The sequence below is a fragment of the Megalops cyprinoides genome, chromosome 4, assembly GCF_013368585.1.
Source record: "Megalops cyprinoides isolate fMegCyp1 chromosome 4, fMegCyp1.pri, whole genome shotgun sequence".
In the NCBI taxonomy this organism is placed as follows: domain Eukaryota; kingdom Metazoa; phylum Chordata; class Actinopteri; order Elopiformes; family Megalopidae; genus Megalops; species Megalops cyprinoides.
Genome location: NC_050586.1, coordinates 41,948,508 through 41,970,963, shown reverse-complemented (window position 1 = coordinate 41,970,963; position 22,456 = coordinate 41,948,508). Strand labels below are relative to the sequence as shown.

At 38.5% G+C, this 22,456-nt stretch overlaps 1 protein-coding gene across 2 annotated transcripts; it reads right to left on the bottom strand.

Moving 5' to 3' along the window:
* Nucleotides 1–21,675, bottom strand: entr1 (endosome associated trafficking regulator 1). 2 transcript variants are annotated; one of them, XM_036528008.1, is made up of 8 exons: nt 21,566–21,675; nt 12,682–12,803; nt 11,947–12,351; nt 10,504–10,577; nt 10,057–10,168; nt 7,335–7,397; nt 4,798–4,937; nt 1–800 (listed from the first exon to the last, which is right to left on the bottom strand). In XM_036528008.1, the coding sequence occupies exons 1-8, from the start codon at nt 21,609–21,611 to the stop codon at nt 707–709; spliced, it is 1,056 nt and encodes a 351-aa protein (XP_036383901.1). In that variant the 5' UTR covers nt 21,612–21,675; the 3' UTR covers nt 1–706. The 2 variants fall into 2 exon arrangements, with proteins under 2 accessions (XP_036383901.1, XP_036383902.1); XM_036528009.1 differs by having other exon boundaries at nt 11,947–12,348.
* Between the last annotated feature and the right edge of the window lie 781 nt (nt 21,676–22,456).

Sequence of the window (22,456 nt, the reverse complement as noted above, 5' to 3'; positions counted from 1 at the left end):
CAAAATGAAGCAAAAGACCTACAGAGACTGAAAACTGGGTTTAAAACTATGTCTCTCGCCCACCTTTTCACAGGGTCAGGAAATAATATCCCAGTAATATCCCAACAGTATCTCATTTTTGCCAATGGCCCTGGATTTACAGTTTTTAATTCCTGTAATTTTAAAATATGCTATGCTATATGTGGAGCACTTTGTGACAACGTCAATTGTAAATATGCATTGCATCAAATAAAAACTATGATTGCTTTGATTGATTGTAAATGACCACAATGTCCAATTATTGACATACAGAGGTCCTCAACTCTTCAATAGCAGGTAATCAAACAGTGTATACAATGTTATTGTACTTTGATTGCAAATGTAGAAAACAGTAAACAGACCACTACCCTTGACACAGAGTTTTGGTCATGCTGTGTGTTAATAAAAAGGCAAGAGACACAAAGAACATAAGTTAACTCTAGCTTAGAACTTAGTAATTAAACATCTTAATACAAAGAAGTGGATAGACAACTACTGTTTCATTCCAAATGGTTAAAACATTTATTCTCTCCTTTCTATTGGAAATCATAATTTCTATTTACAACCATTTGTAAGTGCCAACTGAACATGATGCTCATCCCACTGTGACAACCTCTGCATCCAAGAGGGAGCAAAGGACAAGCACCATTATCTGACTCCATTACCATACCATTAGATTTTGCTGAAATCACCGATGCTCAGTGTGCACCTCGGAGATCTTATCAATGGAAAACAGCATCTGAGAGATTAGACAGAGTGTCTCCGTTTCTGTCAACAATTGTCTGTGGAAGGAAATAACAAGCAGTTACCATAGTAACTCACCTCAAAGAGTGTTTTGATTTCCCAACTTTATAAAAGTAGAAGCATACATCACATATTTTAAACTGTTCTAATTATAAATTATAAAATTTCTGAATGATCAAATAATTTATTGCAGTCTTTTGCTGAAATACTGTATATTCAGGCTTGTTTGGTTGTTAATGTCCATCATATGACAGTTTTACAACCCAAAAGTCACTAACTGTGTGGGTAAAATGTCAATAAAATATAAGTCAGTCAATGGATGCCAAAAACAGCACTGAGGAATTTAGACTTTTTTTCCTTTTGGCTGTTCTAAGGAGCATTTGAAGAAATTTTGCAAGAAAAATCCACACACATTAAAATATGAAACAGAGAGTTAAATCCAAACATTTTTCTAAGTGGTTGCAAGCTAAACAGACATTTCCTCAATTTATATAACATATAACATATAACAGTGAATTCATAACAATTTAAGTCCTATACAGATTACAATAAAATAAATAGTTACAATAAAATACAAGGTTTTTCAAGATTTCTGTAGGTAACGCATCCTCAAGATATAAGCCAAAACACCCTCCAGTTTTCAAACAACTGTGCATTAAAGAAAGACAAGACAGTATACTGAATGCATTTAAGTGCCTTGACCATGCCCAAGCCTTATATATGGGTTGCCCCCTCATTCAGACATGGTGACCTTTGATTGGCTGGTCAGTTGGGAACAGTCTAGAAGTCAGTCAGTCAAATGTCAGATGATGACTGCAAGACTGAAGCCTGTAAGAAACCACATGCATGAAGTAAAACTTTACCTTCATTGTTCTTTACTAGATGTTCTACTAGATGTACTAGATTGTTCTTTACTCACCTTTCTTATTTAGAAGCTTACTTTATGATAAGTACACCACATTGTGATGAGGATGGGATGACTATGTATGAAAAAGCTTGAAATTAAATTTGCTGAGACAGAGAGATAGGACTGCCAAGAACAAAAAGGATGGCATAGTCCAGGAAGGATGATTATTTACACTTTGAGAAAAGTTTCTCAGGTCTTTGAAGCAAATATGCTTAAGAACAACATTAGACAAGAAGCAGTTTTCCCCAACAGTGGCAAGCAAAAAGAAATCTATTAAAGGATTCGCATATGCCACCAAAACCAAGTGAAATGTCCAAAAAAGTCATCACGTGCCCAGGACAAACTTTATAGAAAAAGTACAAGTTTCATGTAAGGAAAGTTATACAATAAGTAAGAACATGGCTAGCTTAACAAAACTGTGTACCTTGTGCAAGTTTGGAAAGTTTCAGTGATCACTTTGTGTGTGGTGTTAAAAGTGCAGACCTTAGAGAATATAGCTCACAAAAAGGAATTAAAATTAAAGTTTGTATTGAATATGGGATGGACTGAGTGATCTGTGATCAAATATACAACATTACCAAAGACATATAAAGAGAATGTAGTGAAGTGAAATGATTCAAAGCCCAGAGCTTCAACGCAACTATGCTATCAATGCCATGTACCAATGGAATGGGATATCAAAAATGTGGGAAATGTGGACACATTACCAGAGCCTTCCACTTCAATACAGATAGAATGACGTACAAGAAGCCTGCAAAACGGACCCAACATTTGCATGCTACAGAGACAAAAGTAGTTGAAAGATGTGACCACAACTGTTCTGGGTCCAGTCAAATATATGGTTGACACAAGTACAAATTCTGTAAAATGACATGAAAATCAGATCCTAAAAGTGTCAGGTCAAAGATCAGAGGTGGTGATACGGACATAGGCCCTGTTCACACCTGGCGTTAACATACGTCTTGGGTGATCCAATCACAAGTGGACAGCTCCAAATATGTCAGTTCACACCTGGCATTAGAATACATCTCCAAATGCGTCTCGAGTGACCACTTGTGATCGGATCTCACTTCCCCGCTCTATACGCAAATAAACACGTACATCATTTCCATTTGCAAATGTAAGTTTACGCATCATTTAAAGGTCTGTTTGAATGAATCTTGTTATGACTGTCACTATGAAATAATGCGTGTTGTATCTGTAAATGAAAACCTACTAGCAAGCTAGATTCCGTTCATCACTGAAATTAAATAGGACTACCCTTAACTCAGCGGCAGCTGATCTTTTGTTAAATTCTGTTTATTGTTCGAAAAAGCAGAAATGCTAGATTAGAACATTTTGAACTTCACCATATTTGTCTGGCACCTTGCGAGTATGGTTGAATTAAATAGGCTAAGCAAAATATTATGTTTCCAAAGTTTCTTACGTTATTCACTTCGATGAAAATGTTTCATAATGTAGTTTAATATCAAAGGGTGTTTTCTGGTTTGCTAGTATTGGGAAAACATTTATGAATTACTTTTCTAAAACCGAAGCGTGCTTGTTATGGAATAACGTCTTTGAAGAAAGAAATGCATGCATTACCTAAGGAGCGACCTGTTCAGAGTCAAGAGTCTACGTAACCTGATATTCATGATATCGTAAATCTCGTCATGACTCCACAATAGTCTACTAACATTTATTTGTAGAACTACAACACTTCACATATTACTCATAATACCATTTTACATGTAATATATTGCATTACACCTTTGGGGCTTGGAAGCATTTGATGTAGCTTGCAAACTCTAGTTGTTGTTGTTGCCTGTTGTCGCACTTTAATCCTTTCCACATAATCCACGTAACTTATTTTTCATGCTATGTACCGCGGGTGTTACGTTACGTGGTTAGTTATTTTTACATTAGCGTTATTAAGCTTCTCATAGTTTTCAGTCAGCATTTGCTATACTTTTAAATGTTAAATCACTGTTTCCTCAAAGCTAAAATTAGCTAGAATTTCCCCAGTCTCGTGTTCTAATCACACTGGTTTTAGCATACGCGTTAAACAGCTAATTGCACCGGTGTGACCGTACGCACGAAAGGATTTAATATGACACCATTGGCACGTGAATGAGTACAGGCTTCCGCTTATGCAGAGAACGTCAGTTGAGTAGGCGGTCCTTCAATGTGGCCCAGGACACATAGGCATACACACTGCTGAAAGAATGTGGCCATATGCGGCCCAGACCACCTCCGAATGTGGTCTGTGCGATCAGATCTCAATGTGTCTTGGGTACATTCAAACCTGTACTTACAGCTGTCCACTTGTGATTGGATCATCCAAGATGCATGTTAATGCCAGGTGTGAACAGGGCCATACTAGTAACTCACTGGAAACTATTTTTGAATATACAGGAGGTTTTTTATAAGACCTGGACAGTGTACATGATGTGGAATCTCAGAGTCAGACTTAATGTGACAGGTATTGAAGGTGCTTACGTGAGAGTTTAATGATCTCAGTCTGAGAATACAGCCCATTAGAAACACTCACACTCCACAGAGGATGGAGTTATGTGGAGTACAACTGAAAACACCAGTTTATAGGATGCAACTTTAAATTGTAAACTGTGAACTACAAATTAAATTTAAGAAGTTGTCAAAATCAGCTTGAGTTTTACGGGGGGGAAACTGTTGTACGTTTTTAAAAAAAGTATTTTGATGTCTGCATGTACATTGGGCATATCCAAGCCTGTTACATGGGATTTTTCCCTTGTGCAGACAAGATGCTTAACATTTTTTCCCAACTGACCAGCTAATCTAAGTCAGAAGAGTTAGATGCCACATGAGGGATGGCAAGGTTGATGCCTATAAGAAACTACATGTCAGAAAAAATAATTCTTCATTTCTCTTTAACAAGTATCTCTCCCATCATCTTTCTTACGTAAAGTCTTATACTTACATGCTGTTGATTACACAACACAGAGAACAGGGATTTTTACTGACATTAAGCAAAAATATCATCATCTACCCAAGTATGACCATATACAAAAAAAACTATGGATCTGATCAGGTGTCAGACAAAGAGTCTTTAGAACACATTTTCAGTATCAACATCAAACCTTCAATATAAATAGCCAGCGATGTCTCACCTGACAGAAGACTTTGCACTGTTGGCAACTCTGTTTAGATACTCTGAAGCAACCTGTGCATTTTGTTTCACTGCATTCAAAGTAGCTGTCTCTGCAGCACGAAGTCTCTCATTTTCACTTCTGCACTCTTCCAGCTGGTCCTGAAAGTCAATGTTGACCTCATTCAATTACTGAATAATCAGACAAGCAGTACAGCAAAGCAGATTTATTCACTTTTTGCACAGGTTTACTCACTTTTTCCCCAAATGGTCTCCAGTTCTGTCCCACACTTACCACCAGGAGGCAGTTGAATGTACAAAGCTTGTACACCACTCATATGCTTAGCTTGAAGGATGCCCCCCAGTCCTTACCATGTGTTTGAGAAATTTTGACCAGAAACACAGTGCACAACACATAAAGTGAATATAACTATTCATTACTGCATCATCTATCAGTATATCGACAGTAGACATACTGGTCTACTCCTAGTTCGCTGGAAACTGTATAAACCATATTTCTGGGCCCTCAGTTCCTGGTTCCATTGTCCATTCCCAGGCTGTAGTTTGCTGCACACCTTCTCTTACATGCTATACTTTTATGGCATTAACTACATATAATATAATGTACAGGTATATTCAGTAAAGAAACCTTTGACAAAGAAGTATGATTACAAGTTACTTTTATAAAGATTATATGATTGAAATGATACACTTGAAAACATCTCTCAAAATCAGGGCAAGTAATTCAAAATGACATACTGTAAATGCCTTTGCTAAAAATACATTGGGAAACTAACAATGTTTACCATATTTAACAGATTTAGACCACTTTTGTCAACTAGATTAGACGTAGGGTTTGGGAAATCTGAAAGTGATCTTGTTCATTGTTTTCACGCATTTCTAAATGAGTTGTGCATTATTGTGTGAAAGTGGTGATAAGAACACAGGCAGTGATCTACTGAATGGTAGAAAGGTGTCATATAGTCAGATAAGTCATCATTCATCCTGTTCTCAACAAGCAGACAAGTGCGTGCATGGTGTATGCCAAAAGAAACCTACAAGGTCTGCTTAATTTCCACGCTGAAAGGATCTAAAACCACACGATCATTGATAGTTTACACATTTTCTGCCTGGAATTACAATATCTTCCCACACAGAGCAAACACTAAGATTTCTGTGAATTACCAATTTGGTAATTCAGTAGGACATGTAACCCTATGTTCACACCGGGAGCGGCAAGACCGTCAAAGTGATTGGAAGTCATTCATTTTGTATGTGAGCCAGCATCTCTCGGGGGTGAGCAGTGGCATGACCGTTGGCGGCGTGTCTTGGGCGGGTGTGGGCGTCAGAATAAAGTTGAAGTCTGGGCAACTTTATGGTAATGAGATATGACGCGGTTCAGCAACAACCAATTGGAATAGAAGTGCTCCGCTCTAGAGAATTCTAGAGAACACAACCATGTAAACTTTTGTTCCCACCAAACATTAGTTCCCAAGCACAACAGAGGAGAGGTTGATAATTAATGTAGGCTGCACAGAAATTAATGTTAATGTTAATTAAAGACCAAGGCTAGTAAACGTGTCCTATAAACTGCATGTTGAAATTTGACTTCGCACTTAGCATCAATACAAAAGTCACACCACACAAAGGGCTTTTGATTAGTTTATTTCCTAAGTTTATTTTGTTACCAAACATGTAATTATAATTGTTCATAATATAATTGTTCTTTCCTTCATCGATCGATTTCTTACCTTCACATTCAAAAGATTGCATGAGGTTAACGTCTACCCTTCTTGTGGTCAGTCGGCACAAAGATACCGACTGACACGTTTGTTCGCTTTGCGGCCCCTTTAAATAATTCTTGCAAGACCAAGCATTCCAAATGAACTTGTAGCCACCTATTTCACCTACGTCAGAACGTCCACTTCTTCAACAGCGCTGTTGGCAGGGCAGCCAGAGTGAATCCTGACGCTCTCGCCGCTCCCGGTGTGAACGTACAGTAAGGCATTCTTTGCAAAGTGCCAGTTTTTGAAGCACGAATTTATTAACTCATTTGTACTTTACAATTAGGTTCCCTTACAGAAAGTTAGGGCCCATAACTCCAAAGTATTGGCTTTTCTGATACCAAATGCAACTTTATTGTGGGCCACATTTACCCTATGAGTTGCCCTTTAGTAATACCTCCCATAGCCTGTTACCTTGGAGCTTTTTTCTTTAAAATGTATTCAATATTTTAGCAACAGTGGTGCACTGCCACTTACTAAGGTTTTGGAGTTTGTTATGACCATGCCTTACATAGACAAGGATAAAAATGGCTGTGAAAGGCATAGCTAGGGTAACCTAAGTATGGGTTGTGGGTATGCAGAAAATTTCTCTATACCACTCTAATAACTCTATAAATGTATACATAATTATAATATTTTAATATAATTCTATAACACAAGCAATAAACATTGATCTTCCATTCTGATTTTCTACAATACAAATTTTGCAAATTTAGTTGGTCAATTACAAATTATCTCCATACTTAATACCCTCCAAAATATACTTCAAACATACCTGTAGCTGATGAGCCTCCTGTTTAAGTTTTGAAACAATGTTTTCAGCCTTAACTGCTCGCTTCTACAGAGGAATAAAAAGAAAGACAATGAAAGAACGGCATTATAAAGGGAACTTACAATGATGAGTTTGACAGAATTGTTCAAAGTGTTTATAAAAATACACAACACTGAGGAAGTACTCAATTATATGCTTATCGTCTGTGGCGTATTGTCTGCAACTGTCCCGATAGCAAACCTTATATAGATAAACCAGTTTAATTTCTTACATTTCCAGCCGATGCCACCATGGTGGCATGTATTCATTGACACTGCAGTTCTCTTCAAAGGATTTAAGGATTTTTTTACAGTTATAAGACACTTCTTCACAGTAACCAACAGTATTAACAGAGTTGTGTGCTCAAAATGGGTTTGATGCTTGCACTAGCTACACAAGTCTTGCCTATGAGTTTAAAAGCAAAACTCAGTCACAGCATGCGATTCACAAAATGAATTCACTTGGTTTTGGGAGACGTAAACTATTGGTGCAAACAATAGTGAAAGAATCCAGCCCAGTTGTTTTCTTGCATTATCTTCATGATCTTTCGTATCTCTGTGCATGCTATCTAATGCCTGCAATGCACCAACACTTGAGTTTCTTTCTATCCATTTATTAATTTTGCAGTTTAGCAAATGTGTATTTGTGTCTTTTAGATATGTTTGTTTCTTCATCTAAACTACAAGGGCCATGTGACAGTAGTCTGTGTTAGGGCTGGGTGGTATAAATAGTATAGAAAGTACACCAGTATGAATTTGCCCTACGGTATGGATTTTGACTATACAGTGCTAACCGGTAAAGCCCTCACAGATCTAGGTGTAACTTAATCGGAAAGACACGATAGTAAGCTTTATCTACACACACAAATCTTTGCTGACCTGACAGAGATTAATCTTTTCTGAAACATTAAAATATTGTTGTTCGGGACACCGTGAGTCCAGTAGCTGTATAGCCTACGGCAGTGTTTCTCAACCCTCTCCTGGAGTACTCCCTGCCCTGCATGTTTTAAGATCTCTCCCTGCTCCAACACAGCTGATTCAAATGATCAGTTTGTTATTAAGCATCTTCAGGAGTTCATAACGAGTGGATCATTTGAATCAGCTGTGCTGGAGGAGGGAGAGATCTAAAACATGCAGGGCAGGGGGTACTCCATGAGAGGGTTGAGAAACACTGGCCTACGGGACACCGTGAGTTTGCGCTACTGTCAGACGCGCACCCATTCTGTCTTGCTCACACACACAAAGCAGTAGCCTAACCTCACAAAATGTAGCCTACATACAACGACGTGACAAATCCCTTCAAAACCCCTATGCCCACTATAATGGCTACCCACTAAAAGTCTATCTGCATGTTATTTTCTTTTAATAATAACATGTTATTCTCTCAGTGCTATCAGTGGATTATATTGTATAATGAAGACGGATAGGAGGGAAATTAGGGGAAATTAGTGTGCGCATGCAGGTGAACACGGCGTTTGGGCTCACGATTCTAACCTGCTGGAATACACTTTCCTTGTGGATTATTCTCAGTCGGAAGACATGGGTGGTTGCAAAAGGATTGCTTTTTTCTCATTCGTCGGAGTGGTGAGATTGCAGGTTGCTCCTTTTTGAACTGCCGCTTCTCGCTCCTTCTTCGTCACAAACTTTGACTTTGATTGCAGTCTTTAACTTTATTCGCATTTGAACTATTTCTATTGCTTGCTGGGCATTAAGACTCTCGCAGTTTGGAGGTTTTGGGGTATTTTGTCACATTTATAAATGTATATTTTGGTGTTAATCTAACGTCGGCTTGTGTGTAGACTAAAGTTGAATGTGCGTGCGTCCGCCGAGACGTAATTAATTGATTAGCCTACTTCAATACACCGTGGGGCTATATTATCGTCTCCAATTGTTTCGATAGGCTAATATAAAACCGACATCCAAGTAGATTGTATGCCTATACAAATCAGCTACCTGTTAGAGCAATTCCTAAGTCCCGTAACACCCCCCCTCCCCTCGCCTTTTTTTCCCCCTTCGGATCTACACTGATCTCATACATGGCCTCTCTGGAATCCAATTCAGGAAATCCGCCGTAGCGACGGAGAACTTTAATCCCTGAGTCACTTTTTATTTTCACTTTGTGCATCTTGATTTTATTGTATTTCATGGAAAAGTGTTTTTGCAGAGATGGAAGTTACTTGAGAAAAGGTTTTGTATTTTTTTCTATTTATTATTGCAGCTTTGCACAATAAACGTTTTTAAAATACCTCTGTACTATGTGAAATATGTCCTAGTAATACAGTTAAGAGTACAGTAATAGCTGCCATGCAGTTGCCATACCAGTGCTTTACCCCTTCAGAAGCATTTATATTGAAATTTTAAGAAAAACAAATATACCTTGATATATAACGTTACCGTCCGTGCTTCAAATTATACCATGATATAAATTTTAGGCCATACCACCCAGCCCTAGTCTGTGTGTTTACAGATGCCAATTAGCAGTCAGTTTTCACACTGACAGCACTTCCTGAGGAAAACCCTTTACCATATCATTCCCATTGATCCAAATTTTAATGCCGCTGCAGTGCAATGGTGCCACTACCACGAGAAACACTGATTAAACTGGTGAGTCTGTATGTGAGACCAGCCTTCGTGTCTGTAGCCGCACAAAGAAGCACTTGTATGAAGTGAGAGGGAGGAGTGCTTACCGTCATCAGCTGTAGGTTCTGCTCCACAGACTGCACCATAGTCTCCAATGTCTGCACCTCTTTTACCTCCTGCATGCTTCGCTTGTGCAACTCTTCTTTCAGATGTCTGATCCTGTTGGACATAAACATCCTTGATCGCTTTAATTACAAATATAGTACTCTCAGCATACATTTAGCTTCATTTAATATTTTACACATCTATACCTATGTGGTACAAGACACAGATTTCTTGTGAATGCAGGAATTGGTTGTTATTGATGGCTGATTATTAGTCCAGGGACATAAACACTTCTCCAGACATTCCTTATCCATGTAACATTCCCGCCAGATGGCCATATATAGTAATCACACATTCCATTCACGCTCCAGTAACACCAGCATTTTTGTGGCTCAGGAGTTTCCACAATGTGATAACAATACGCAAACCTATGCAATTTTTTTACTTATCTTTGATCATCACTCTCAGACTTCTTCAGAAGCTCAATAATGTGATTCCTGAGCTGTGCATTTTCTTCTATGAGCTGAAAATATGGGAAAAAAAAGTAACTATTCCAGTTACAGGTAGGTCCCACTTTAGGATATGGTTTCAGACATGCATAAAAACCCTGCTATTAATCATTTGCAGTACAAAGTCTGCTTAGATGTATGACTAGAAGGGCTACGAAATGAGATTGTAAGCAGGGTAGCGGCAAAGTTGCTGCAAAAATACAACATGTGCCCCTATCCTGAATCTTTATGCTGTATTTTATATGAGTATGTATGTGTACACATGTACATTACCTGCTTTATTGCTACTTCATTACTATAATTTTCAGCTTTCTGGCTGGAACAATTAACAATGGACTGATGCAGTCTTGGTTAGAATTAAACTCATAAAGAACCAATTTGTGATCATTGCAGCTAGATATCATCCAATCTACGCACACTAAAATATCAATAGGCTAACATTACATGAGGTCAGACTAGCAAACTACTGTAAACTACCAAGCTGCTGGTTATCAAGAAAATATGATTCTAACTAGCTAACATAATTTACTCATAATGTGTGTGTCTACTCATAGTAGTAATTAGAGTACACAGGCTTAAGAAAAGTCTCACAATTTATACTAGCCAGCTAGTAAATATTTATGGTAGCTACTGACACTTCACCAGGTCTGATAGCTACCTCATATTAGCATTGGTTGCATTCAGAGCCGACCGAACATTTGTCAGGATGTTTCTAGCCAAACAATATGTTAAAACCATCCATTCACCCAAAGGCTGTACACCTACGTGCACCTATGAGTAATTAAGCTATAATTACTCACACTCTGACAAATGCATCCCTACATTTAACATGCTTTTAACATCCAATATAAAAATATTATTGGAGCAAAACACTGTGGTGCCATTACCTTTGTAAGACACTTGCTGTTATTAATTGGGTTAACTATTCCCATACTGTAAAGCTGGTGGTCTCAGCTTTTTTCATAATCATATTTTATGCCAAGGGGTCAGGGTTAATAAACACTTTGTAAGGAAATGAGAGTTTTTAGGTGCAGGGTAAGAACATGTTTAGGTCAGACATCTTCTACACACTTTCAACAAAATGGCGTGCAGGACATTTGTTACAGACTAGAAGTTTGCTTAAATGCTTTTTAACTGAAAATCACCAGACTATCCTTATGCCTATTTGGATTTCATATTCTATTATTGAGCTCTAAATTATCACAAACCTAATACTTCATATCTGCTTCCCTTATTTTTTGAAGTCTGAATGATTACAGTTCTGTCTGTTACAATGTCCACTTCGAAAAGAGGCTCCAATGTAATGGAAAGAATAAGGTCACTCATATTTTTGGTGTTTTTTTTTTCTGTAGAAGACTTAAAATGGACAGCAAAATCTATTACCTTTCGTTGGTCCCTGCTCTCATTTTTAAAGCTGCATTGGGTGGTCTGGTACAATACGTCTGTGCTTGAGGTCTCCCAGTCTTCATCATTGCTCCTTGCATTTCTCTTGGGCTGACAGACTTTCTCTCTATCCAGCTGCCACAAAGCACCTGTTAACTTCTCTTCCTTAGTGGATACAGATGATAGATTAGTGAGTTCACTGTTGTCCAATGTCCCATATAATTCAAACTCATGTGCTTTCTCTACGGCTGAGGGCTGATAGCTCCCACTCCATTTCTCTTCTGTGTCATTGTCCAGGGATTGGGGGAATAGTGCAGGATCCATTATAAATGGCTTCTGGAAGTCAAGGTCAAAGCTCATAGGAGAGGAGCAGTCCTCTGCCACAAATGTACTATCACAAGTCTTCTGAAAGGAAAATAGACAGCATCTTATTTACAACTGTAATTGACATAATTACTTTTTATTCTATAGAGGTGTGCAGTTCAGGGCACACAGCACATATTGAGGACACAGCCAATTAACCTTTCAGTACTGTACACCATTAGTTTTTACTGTTTAGTTGTGTCAGTAAAATGAACAAATCATATATACCAGAAACTTGCACAGGAAATTACTTCTTATTGTACTGATGCCATGTATTCAAGTGCTCTTCATCTTTGTGCATACAAGCTATGACTTGAAAATATTACAATAACAGAGACATCTGTATGATATGTGCAATGCTACATTCAGAACCTTCAGTGTGACGTAGCTCTTTTCCCCTTCTCCATCGTTATGAGGGATGGAGGACTGGTTCTTGCTTCGCATGAATTCCTTGAAGGAAAAAGGATTCAGCTCATCCACATCTTGATGCTTCCCTGAATCAAGCAGACCAGTGATCATCAGCTATGCTAGACCTGCAATTCACATGCTGATTACATTCCAGACTGCTTTAATACAGTCCATGGTCACTCTGCTACAACATATATACTTTTACTACATATAACATATCTACAACATATAACATTTTTAGTCAAAGTGTGTAAAGCCAGATAAAAATGCATGTTGCACTTGTTACAATTACCAACACCAGTTTTTTTTCTGCTGCCTGTTTTATGTGATAATCTTGGCAAGTAATTTTGGGAGCTGCGCCGTGGTGGCAGTGTAGCATAGTGGTGAAAGAGCAGGACTCGTAACCAAAAAAAAAAGGTTGCCGGTTCGATCCCCGCTGGGACACTGCTGCTGTACCCTTGGGCAAGGTACTTAACCCGCAGTTGCCTCAGTAAATATCCGGCTGTATAAATGGATAACATTGTAAAGAACTATAACCTATGCAAGTCGCTTTGGATAAAAGCGTCTGCCAAATGAATAAATGTAAATGTAAATGTCGTTAAAAAGTTATTAGACTCTGTCGGGCAGGAAATCATCCAAAGTGTGGGATCATTTCCAGCGTGTAAAGGATGACCCCAAGAAGGTGAAATGCAAACTCTGCATGCAAAGATTCGCCTACCGTTTGTCGACCTCAAACATGATTTATCATCTGAAACATGTAGGGGAGAGCCGGTACGAAAGTAACACGCCGATTTTCTCCGAGCACAAGTCTGATATGCTTGACTGCATCAGCATTTACAGCATGCAACACTTACCAGAACCCCAAAAATCGCGTGGATACATCATACTTTCGCGATATACCCGATTATACCCGAGAAGCTGTTTTCGATCACGGAAAGTAAATTCACTCAAGCGGTATTTTTTTTAATGACAAGTTATGTCTATTGTTTCATGTGTCATAGTCATGACCATTTGACAGATTAATTCGTACTTTAACACATCCTGAAGTTTTCCATGTCAGAGATTCTCAGTTTAGAAGCAAGTCAGGTTTAACTGTCAGAAGTCATTGTTGGGAAGATTGTAACTTCACATAGTTTTCAGTTATCATTTGCTATATTTTTAACGTTAAATCACCGTTTATTAGCTAGAATTTATCCAGTCTATTGTTCTAATCGCACAGGTTTTAGCATAGGCGCTAAATAGCTAATCACACCGATGTTACGGTACGCGCGAAAGGGTTATTCCATTATGCTAATTAATGGCCTAATTAACATTAACGAATTGCAAAGTTAAGGCTATATGCAGCTAAATAAATATATTGTCATATGCACTATTAGGCTTATCCAAGTGTTCGTGGGGACCGAGGAAGCTAAGTTGCCTCGCTTACTGCATGTTTAACTTCATGTTCTGTTTTTTATTTATCCTTTGTTTTATAAGTTATTGTGTTGGTGTTACAAGTTCATAAGTTGTATTATGTTATACTGTGTTGAAATAAATCAACAAAATGTTCCGACACATTCAGAATCATTACCGCTTTTGCCGTTAGCATTGTCATTAACAGGCGGATAACTTTGTGCGTGCGCTTGTAAAATTTATATTTTAAAGGCTCATTATTACGGTTTTGTATTTCTCTGTAGCACGATGTTAACAATCTTACTTATAACATTCTTCCTCAGCCCCCAACCATTTTGTTTTGCCCCCCAAAATATATATACATAATTAAATTAATGTTATAAATGTGTGAAGACTACTGGCTGGAACTAACAACTACTAATCGACTAGGAAAATCTTTGGTCGTGGCCTGCCCTAATATTAACCAAAGACAAATTATGAAGACTCGACACTGGGGCTGGAGACTTGCTTTTGTTTTCTGTTTCATGTTTGTATTTCATTGTGTTTGATCTCAGTATCATATGAACAGCGTTATATGAACAAACACTGAAATACTGACTCAGTAGCAGCTATCATCCACCACCAGAATAAGTACAAGGTCATGTCAAACTGAGTTCTGTGCTCTGGGTAATTGTGGGTGAAAATAAAAAACGTGATCGATAATTTTTTTTTTTTTTTTTTGGGGGGGGGGGGGGGGGGGGGGGGTTTATAGAGAAAGGTAAAAGAGCGTGTTTTGCCATATATTTGACTTTTGATATCAAAAAGCACTATTGAGAAATAATTTATGCATTTTCATGACATTCTGGACTTTGCCCTGAGTCATTAGTCAAATAGTCAAATCATTACATCGATTTTTGGTATATAAACTTTGGTGTAGTATTTTCAAATATACAATGTCAAATAGCAAAAAACAGATGTAGCATTTTCATTGTGTTCATTTCAGAACACACTGGTAAAACAAAGTAGTAGGTACTAATTTCCCCCAAATGTACACGAGCTAAAAGCCATGCAAGTTGAATGTGCACATTGCTCTCCTTGTGGTAAGAAAAAGTCACTATGTTGTTGAAGTGTTAAAAGCCTACTCACACCACCCATTAAATGCCTATATGAATATGGATATTAAAAAAAAACAACATTCCCAACCCTGGCCTATATACATTAATTAACCCCCTCTGAGAAGAGAAATTCTGCATTTTTTCCAAGTTAAGTATAAAATAAGAAAAATGAGGATGTTCTAAAAGCCCAAACTAAAGTTCTTTGAATAGATAGCAAAATAGCTGTACAAAATCAAGAACAAAACATCTGGTACCTACCAATTCTGTATTTTTGATAGATGGTTAAGGTTGCAATTGTATTTATTCAAAGGACTGGTGATGGCTGCTTTGGTTAGGTTTAAGAACTACACAGTGCTCAACAAACTGATTTTTGAAATCTTCAGTTTTGAAAGGTGTGGAGATTTATCTCTAAAAAGCGAGTGAACTGAAATGTTCAGGGAAAAGTCAGGCATTTGAGGAATTTTTTTAGCCAAAGAATCCTAAAAGTAAAGACAAAAGTGCAAGGGAGATAGTCAGCCACAATTCCATTGCTGATACAAGACAATGCCAATAATTAAAATGAGTCATACAAAATAGCTACACTGTTTTACAGAGATCAAGTGTTGTCAGGACTTTATCACTGAGTGCAAAGCGACACAGAGATTAGGAAGAGAAGTTCAATGTATCAGACATGTCCTCCACAGATGTACTTCTGGCATATGTTCTGCAAATGCCCAGCTGGAAGCAGGTCACTTGCTTATATTTTAAAGTATCTCACTAAATTTTGAAAGCTTGCCTTTCAAGATGTACATGGACTAAATATTGAGTCTTGTCTGTGTCATTAAGTGACAGGGACTGGGAGGAGAATATGAGCAGCTCCTTTATTATGAGCTGATCAGATGGCAAGGTAACTTTGCAAGGAGGGTCTTACACTTCATATTACAAAAAAAAGGTGCAGTATATTTACTAAAGAAGGTAAGCCAGCAAAAGAAATATTGAATGCAATCAAGTTTAACTGATTTTGCTGTACTATTGGTTGCATTCTCAACTGCAAGCTTTAGCATGGTCAGGGAATGAGCAACAAATGAGGGGAACAAGTGTGTGGTTAAGAGTGTAGCACTAAGCAACAACACTTTAGAGACTGTGGTGAATCTAAATGTTCTATTATCAACATAAATTATAAACTTGCAGATGGAGAGGTATGCTTGTGTGCCCATGCCACAGATGCCCTACTGATGACATAAAAACCTTTGTATTCATATTTATTTTATACATTTTTTATTCAGCTACACTGTTAGCCAAGTAGCTAAATTAATTTAAGTGTTTTACTGGATGGTGCATGCTACAATACAGTTACAATTAATAATGATCAATTAACCAGCCACTACACAGCACCTGTCTGTTTTCCATATTTATTTATCAATTTGTTTTAAGATGCACAGCTAAATATGTAGTTGCATCTAGTACCAGGCATAAAGATAAAAAAGTGTTAACTAAGGGTCGACCGCTTATCTGGTCGTTAGATAATCAAAAATTTGCAACTATCGGCCTCAATTATCTGTCATCGTTATATTTTTTATCAGAATTCCCGATTTAAAAGAAAAAAACTTTTAAAAGCAATGCGTGTACTATCCCGACGCATCTCCTGTCAGAAAAATAATGCTATTCGCTAACATTCTTTCCACAAAATTCCCTCATTGGCTGAGACAGGCAACGTTATCTGACCTTGAAAATCAAATGTTTTCAACTGCTGGAAGCAAGGATGGAAGGTAAGTATCCAGTGAAATGGTCGTTGTGCTCAAACCATGCCGTTAACCAAATTGCGCTAGGCTAATTGGACCTTTTTGAATCAGTGTAAGTATTCTACGCTTAAGCTAAACAAAAAAAAAAAAAAAAAAAAACAAGCTTGGAATATAATGTAATTAAGGACTTGTAATAAGGACTAATTGGTGTACTTATGCTATAAATTGCAACAGTTTGACACTGCACATTTAACAAATAGTAATGTATATTTATTCTTTCAAATGATACATTCAAACAAATTTACCCTAAAGCAAAGCCCTTCTGAATTACAGTCGTCATTTCCGCAACCGTTCACGAAATTAAACTTCAGCTCGCTTGCGGTTGCACTGTATGTCGGAACCTCGCGGCAAAGCTAAAAAATACCCGTTTGCCGCTTTGATGTTTCTTCATTTGGCCTCATCATCATGGAAGTCGAGTTATTAAAATAAAAAAATTGCAGCGCACAGTCTGCACTTGACAGTATTTTCGCTAACTTTATCACAGTTCTTCCACACGGTACCCTACTTTTGTATGAGCTGTCCATTTTTCACATAAATGACTTATGAGCAAATGGGCTCCTAGAATCTCCCCGCAGCTTCAGAAAAAGCGTGGACGCACAGGCTAGTTTTAAGATTTGATCTTTCATACTTTATGATGAAAATGCAGCCGAAATGATATATCAATTCGCTTTATTTCTTACATAATGATTTCCATCGTTCATCCGATAACTGAATGCTTTTGAAATAGAGACAGGCATCTGTTGCATAGTCAAAATAAGATAACCATAGAGAAATTTACCCACAACGTCAATATTACATTGCACATTTTAGTTATTGCAATTTTTAGATTATTTTCATCTTCGAGAAATAATTTTCATATGATTTTTTTGCTCTTTATTTAACTTTTATAGTGGTGATGTATGCCTGAAAACATGACTAAGAAGAGGGTTTGTAATTAAGTCCATGTTGTCACAGCCTATTTCTTTTCACTTTGATGGTCACTACTGCCCTCACCTTAGTTGCTGTTGACCTTGGGGTTACAACTGACCCAGACCTCTCTCTTCAACACCATACAAGAAAAAAAAAAAAAAAACTTTCAAAAGTGGCATTTTTCTGGTATGAATTATTGCCAAAATTAGACCTTTCTTTCCTTGAGATGCAGAAAAGCTAATCCACACATTTATTACAGAATGCTGTTGCAAGAATCTTGATGAGAACAAAAAGAGTGACCATATTACACCTGTTATAGCATCGCATAGAACAGCTTACTTAATTATGTTATGGACAATCCTAACTCTTAAGTCTAGACTGAACACTTATTACAGTAGTTCTTGCAGTCACATTTGGTGCTGAGGACAGTAGCCAGTGGCTACAGAAAATTTCTGCCGTCTTTCTGCCATAGTTTATTCCTACTGAGGCTACCTAATGTTCCACTGCCACATAACTTGCACCCTTGCACACTGCACCCAGATTCCCAGGTCTTCCCTTTCTCACCTCTACATTCTCTCTCTCTTCTGTCTCTCCTCCCATATGAGCAACAAGTGCTTCTGTGGGACCACCACCTGCTGTATTAACTGGCCATAACAAACACAATGCCTGAACCAGGAAGGATGGTCCCAACTTATACCCTCCCTGAGGCCCCATGACCTGCCCATTTCTTTTTCCCCCAAAAATATGGGTCCATTTCATAGAAAGCAATGTATTTTCATTTCATCGGAAACTAAGAGAAAACCATGAAATTTGTCACGTGTCCAATAGTCTTTTGGGACAGTATCAGCAGAAACCTTCCTGATCTAAAACAGTGCCACAACTTTCAAGTCTGCATGAAAGTCTGTTAAGTCTGCTGAGCACTTCAGATTTGATGTGTATGGGTGTCTATGTACGTATGTAGTTGTAAATCTTTGGAAAAAAAACCATCTGTTTAGACAACAGATTTCTGCTAATTTCTCCCCTAATTTATGCACTTTTTAAGGAATCTCACAATGTAATTACATCATTCTTACATTTCCCAGAGCCAGATTAAGCCTATTGCTGGTCTTTATAATCCTGAATGGAGAATTTATGTCTGAATCTGGGTATGTTTTTGTGAGTGGTAAGCACTTGTGTGAGATAACCGTACAGCTAAAGTATCACAGCATGGATCAACTCAGTGTGCTAAAAATCCTTAGCATCGCAGAGGCTGAGTTTAATTAACAGAATTAATTGCATGAATTTCCCGTTTTGTGGCTTTTGCCAACATTAAATTTCAATGTATAAGTAGGATTTTTGTTTATGAATGAATTCTACACTGAGACATATCTCTTACCGCCGATTTGGTTTTGTATTGCATTATTATGTTAGAATTGCCCCCACAGCTCCTATGGACTATGGCCACCAGTATGGTGTCAGATTTATGTCAAAAGTCGCAAGCGCATAAAACATGTTCGCGCACAAAGCAACCACCAATTTCTGCTTACGCGCTCGCGTGGGTTAACTCTGCTCTTGAAGTTGAGTTCTGCTCTTACCTGAGTTTTCACAATTTGGGGGCGGAAACCAAGGGAGGCACTGGCCCTCTTATGATTGGTCACTTTCAACGCAATCACACCCACACGACCTCCTTGCACCTTGATTGACAGCTTCCGTTTGGCAGACAGTGTTTGGCCACAGACTTTTAATTTTACATTTATTCATTAAGCAGACACTTTTATCCAAAGTGACATACAAAAGTGCAAATAGTGGGCAAACAACAGGCACAAGGGAAAGATGTGTACAGGTCATACAATGCAGATAGTGCTGAAGCTGAGCGCAAGGTCAGTGTAGTGAGACAGAACTAATTTGATCTGAGGCTACATATATCAAATACAGTCACTGGGTCAATAAAGTGCTGCTATACTAGCTAGGGAAAACGTGCTACAAATACAACGTAAGAGATAGTGCTACAAGTAGGCTACGAGCCAAGAATCTTAAATTTACAAGGTCAAACGGCAAGGGTGCCAGTCCAGGTAGAGTCTGAAGAGGTGCGTCTTCAGCCCATGTCTGAAATTTCAAACACCTGAGTCCTGACAACAAGTTCAGAGTTTAAGATACAGTGGACCGAACATTGGCGGCGAAAACTGAAAATTTATATGTAAGTGATACTTAGATGGCTTCATCTCACAACCCAGCAGTTTACTTACTTAGCTATGCTAATTAACGTTAGCTATGCTTCCCCTATCATTCAGCCGATTGCATGCAATAGACCAGCGTTTCCCAAACCTCTCCTGGAGGACCCCTTGTCCTGCATGTTTTAGATCTCTCCCTGCTTCAACATAGCTGATTTAAATGACCAGTTTGTATTAAGCAGCTTCAGGAGTTCATAACGAGTTGATCCTTTGAATCAGCTGTGTTGGAGCAGGCCATCTATCAGTATCACTTACATGTAAATCTTAAGGTGTCACCGCCATTGTTCCGTCCACTGTGTCTTCAACTCCGACCTTGTTGTCAGGACTCAATTGTTTGAAATAAAAAGCCTGTGGCTAAACTGTCAACCTGCTGTTCAGTTAACGGAAGCTGTCAATCAAGGTTCAAGGAGGACGTGTGGGTGTGATTGCGTTGAAAGTGACCAATCATAAGAGGGCCAGTGCCTCCCTTGGTTTCCGCCCCCAAATTGTGAAAACCCAGGTCGATTCGCGCGAGCAGAACTCAATTTCGAGAGCAGAGTTAACGTGCGTGAGCGTGTATGCCCTCCAGCGCTCGCCAAGCAGAAATTCTCTCGCGTGTGGTGGCTTTGTGCGCGAGCATGTTTTCTACACTCGCGACTTTTGACATAAATCTGACGCCATACACCTGCCTGTGGACCTCTTATCTGACATTCATAGCACGTTAACGGAGGGTTTAGCCCGAAACGTCCGTTCAACAAACATTTTACATAAGTTACGGTGTGCAGACTATTTCTTTCTATTGGTATCATTCTTCCCCATAAACATTAACCTGTACAGTATAAATAGAAATAAAGAACTACATCTTCACAGAAAAAAACACGTTCGGAGTACAAAAGTAAGTCTCAACCATACCTAAAAAATTCTAGGGGGAAAAAAGCAAATTACAGAATATCAAGCCGAGACACATGCGAGGAGTGCACTGGGCTGCACTGCTTTGAATCATTTGCTCAGCTTGTGTGTAGTGTCTAGTGAAAGTCCCAACAAAGTGTCCGTGGGGTTTGTCTACAATATTTTTATTACTATATAAACTACACGTTATCCCTCACTTTCTCCGTCTTAATTTATTTACTCATCGAAGTCCTGCAGGCCTATTTCTTTTCTAATACTGATGCGCATATGTCACTCTTTTCTATCGGTTTCCTTCAGTATTCGACTTTTTCGTGAGCTACTTTAGCTAATTACATAACGTGGAGACAACCTCAACTTACTTTCCGCGTTTGCAAACAGAGAAAACATGTGCATGCAAAGACACAAACATTTTGACCATAACCTTACAACAGGCATAATTTCCTAACTTTTCGTGTCCATGCGGATGTGAACCGGACGTAAAACGTGGCTAGTGATGTTTATACGCCCAACTACCAGATCGCCGCCACGCTTCACCAAGATCCACAACTTTAACAATTCTTAAGAGCGGACTTACCATCTTCATTTATGAGTATTTTCCCGGAACTTGTTTGTTTCGACATGATATGACTTTTCAACTCTTGTAGCTGACCACTGCTCAACCGGTCGACCTATTGAGCTCCAAACTAAAAATGGTGAACGTATAGTACACACCCGGAAGTAGCGTGCCCCTAGTGGCTGACCTCAGATGAACGTTCACATTTACAATTTTGATATATTCGGATTGCAAGTGCCAACAAAGTAGTTATAGGTTGGAGGGCCAGTTATTGTACGTTCAGTCCATTTGTTTTTCGTTTCTGGAAGCACAGGGCACAGGGCAGATAGAATTACAGAGAATACTTAGAGTTTTATAATGTACTTAAGACATTGAATTAGATAAAATTACACAACAGAGTAATTGTAAAATGTAATCCTGGAATGTCTGGTTTGTGGCACACAGTTTGCTTAATAGGCAGGGCAGCGAGGTAGCTGGAATCTGGAGCCGGGACAGGAAACAAAAAGAAAACAGTGATTAGAGGAAGTTAATTGTAGGAATAATAAAAAAAAATAATGAAGGTTGGGGGGAGGGGGGGCATGTGTGTAATAAGGAAAAAATCATCATTTCATTTAATGAGTCAATTGGTCCGATGTGTACTCGGCGTGGTAGACTTTCAGCCAAGAAGTACAAAGCCATTGTCGGTGGCCTGGTGTCCCATATCATGGAAACATCGTTTCCTCAAGTTGTGCCCAAATTCCAAGATGATGCCCCTTACACACTGCTAATGTAACGGGTCAGGCAAGGACTGTCGCAGACCAAAAGAGCTCCAGGTTCCAGGCGGGTTTATTAATGACGACAGGCAAGTTGCAAAACGAAAGCAGGCAGGGTCAAAAACCGGAAGGCAGTCCGCGGACAAAAACGGGGTCGGTA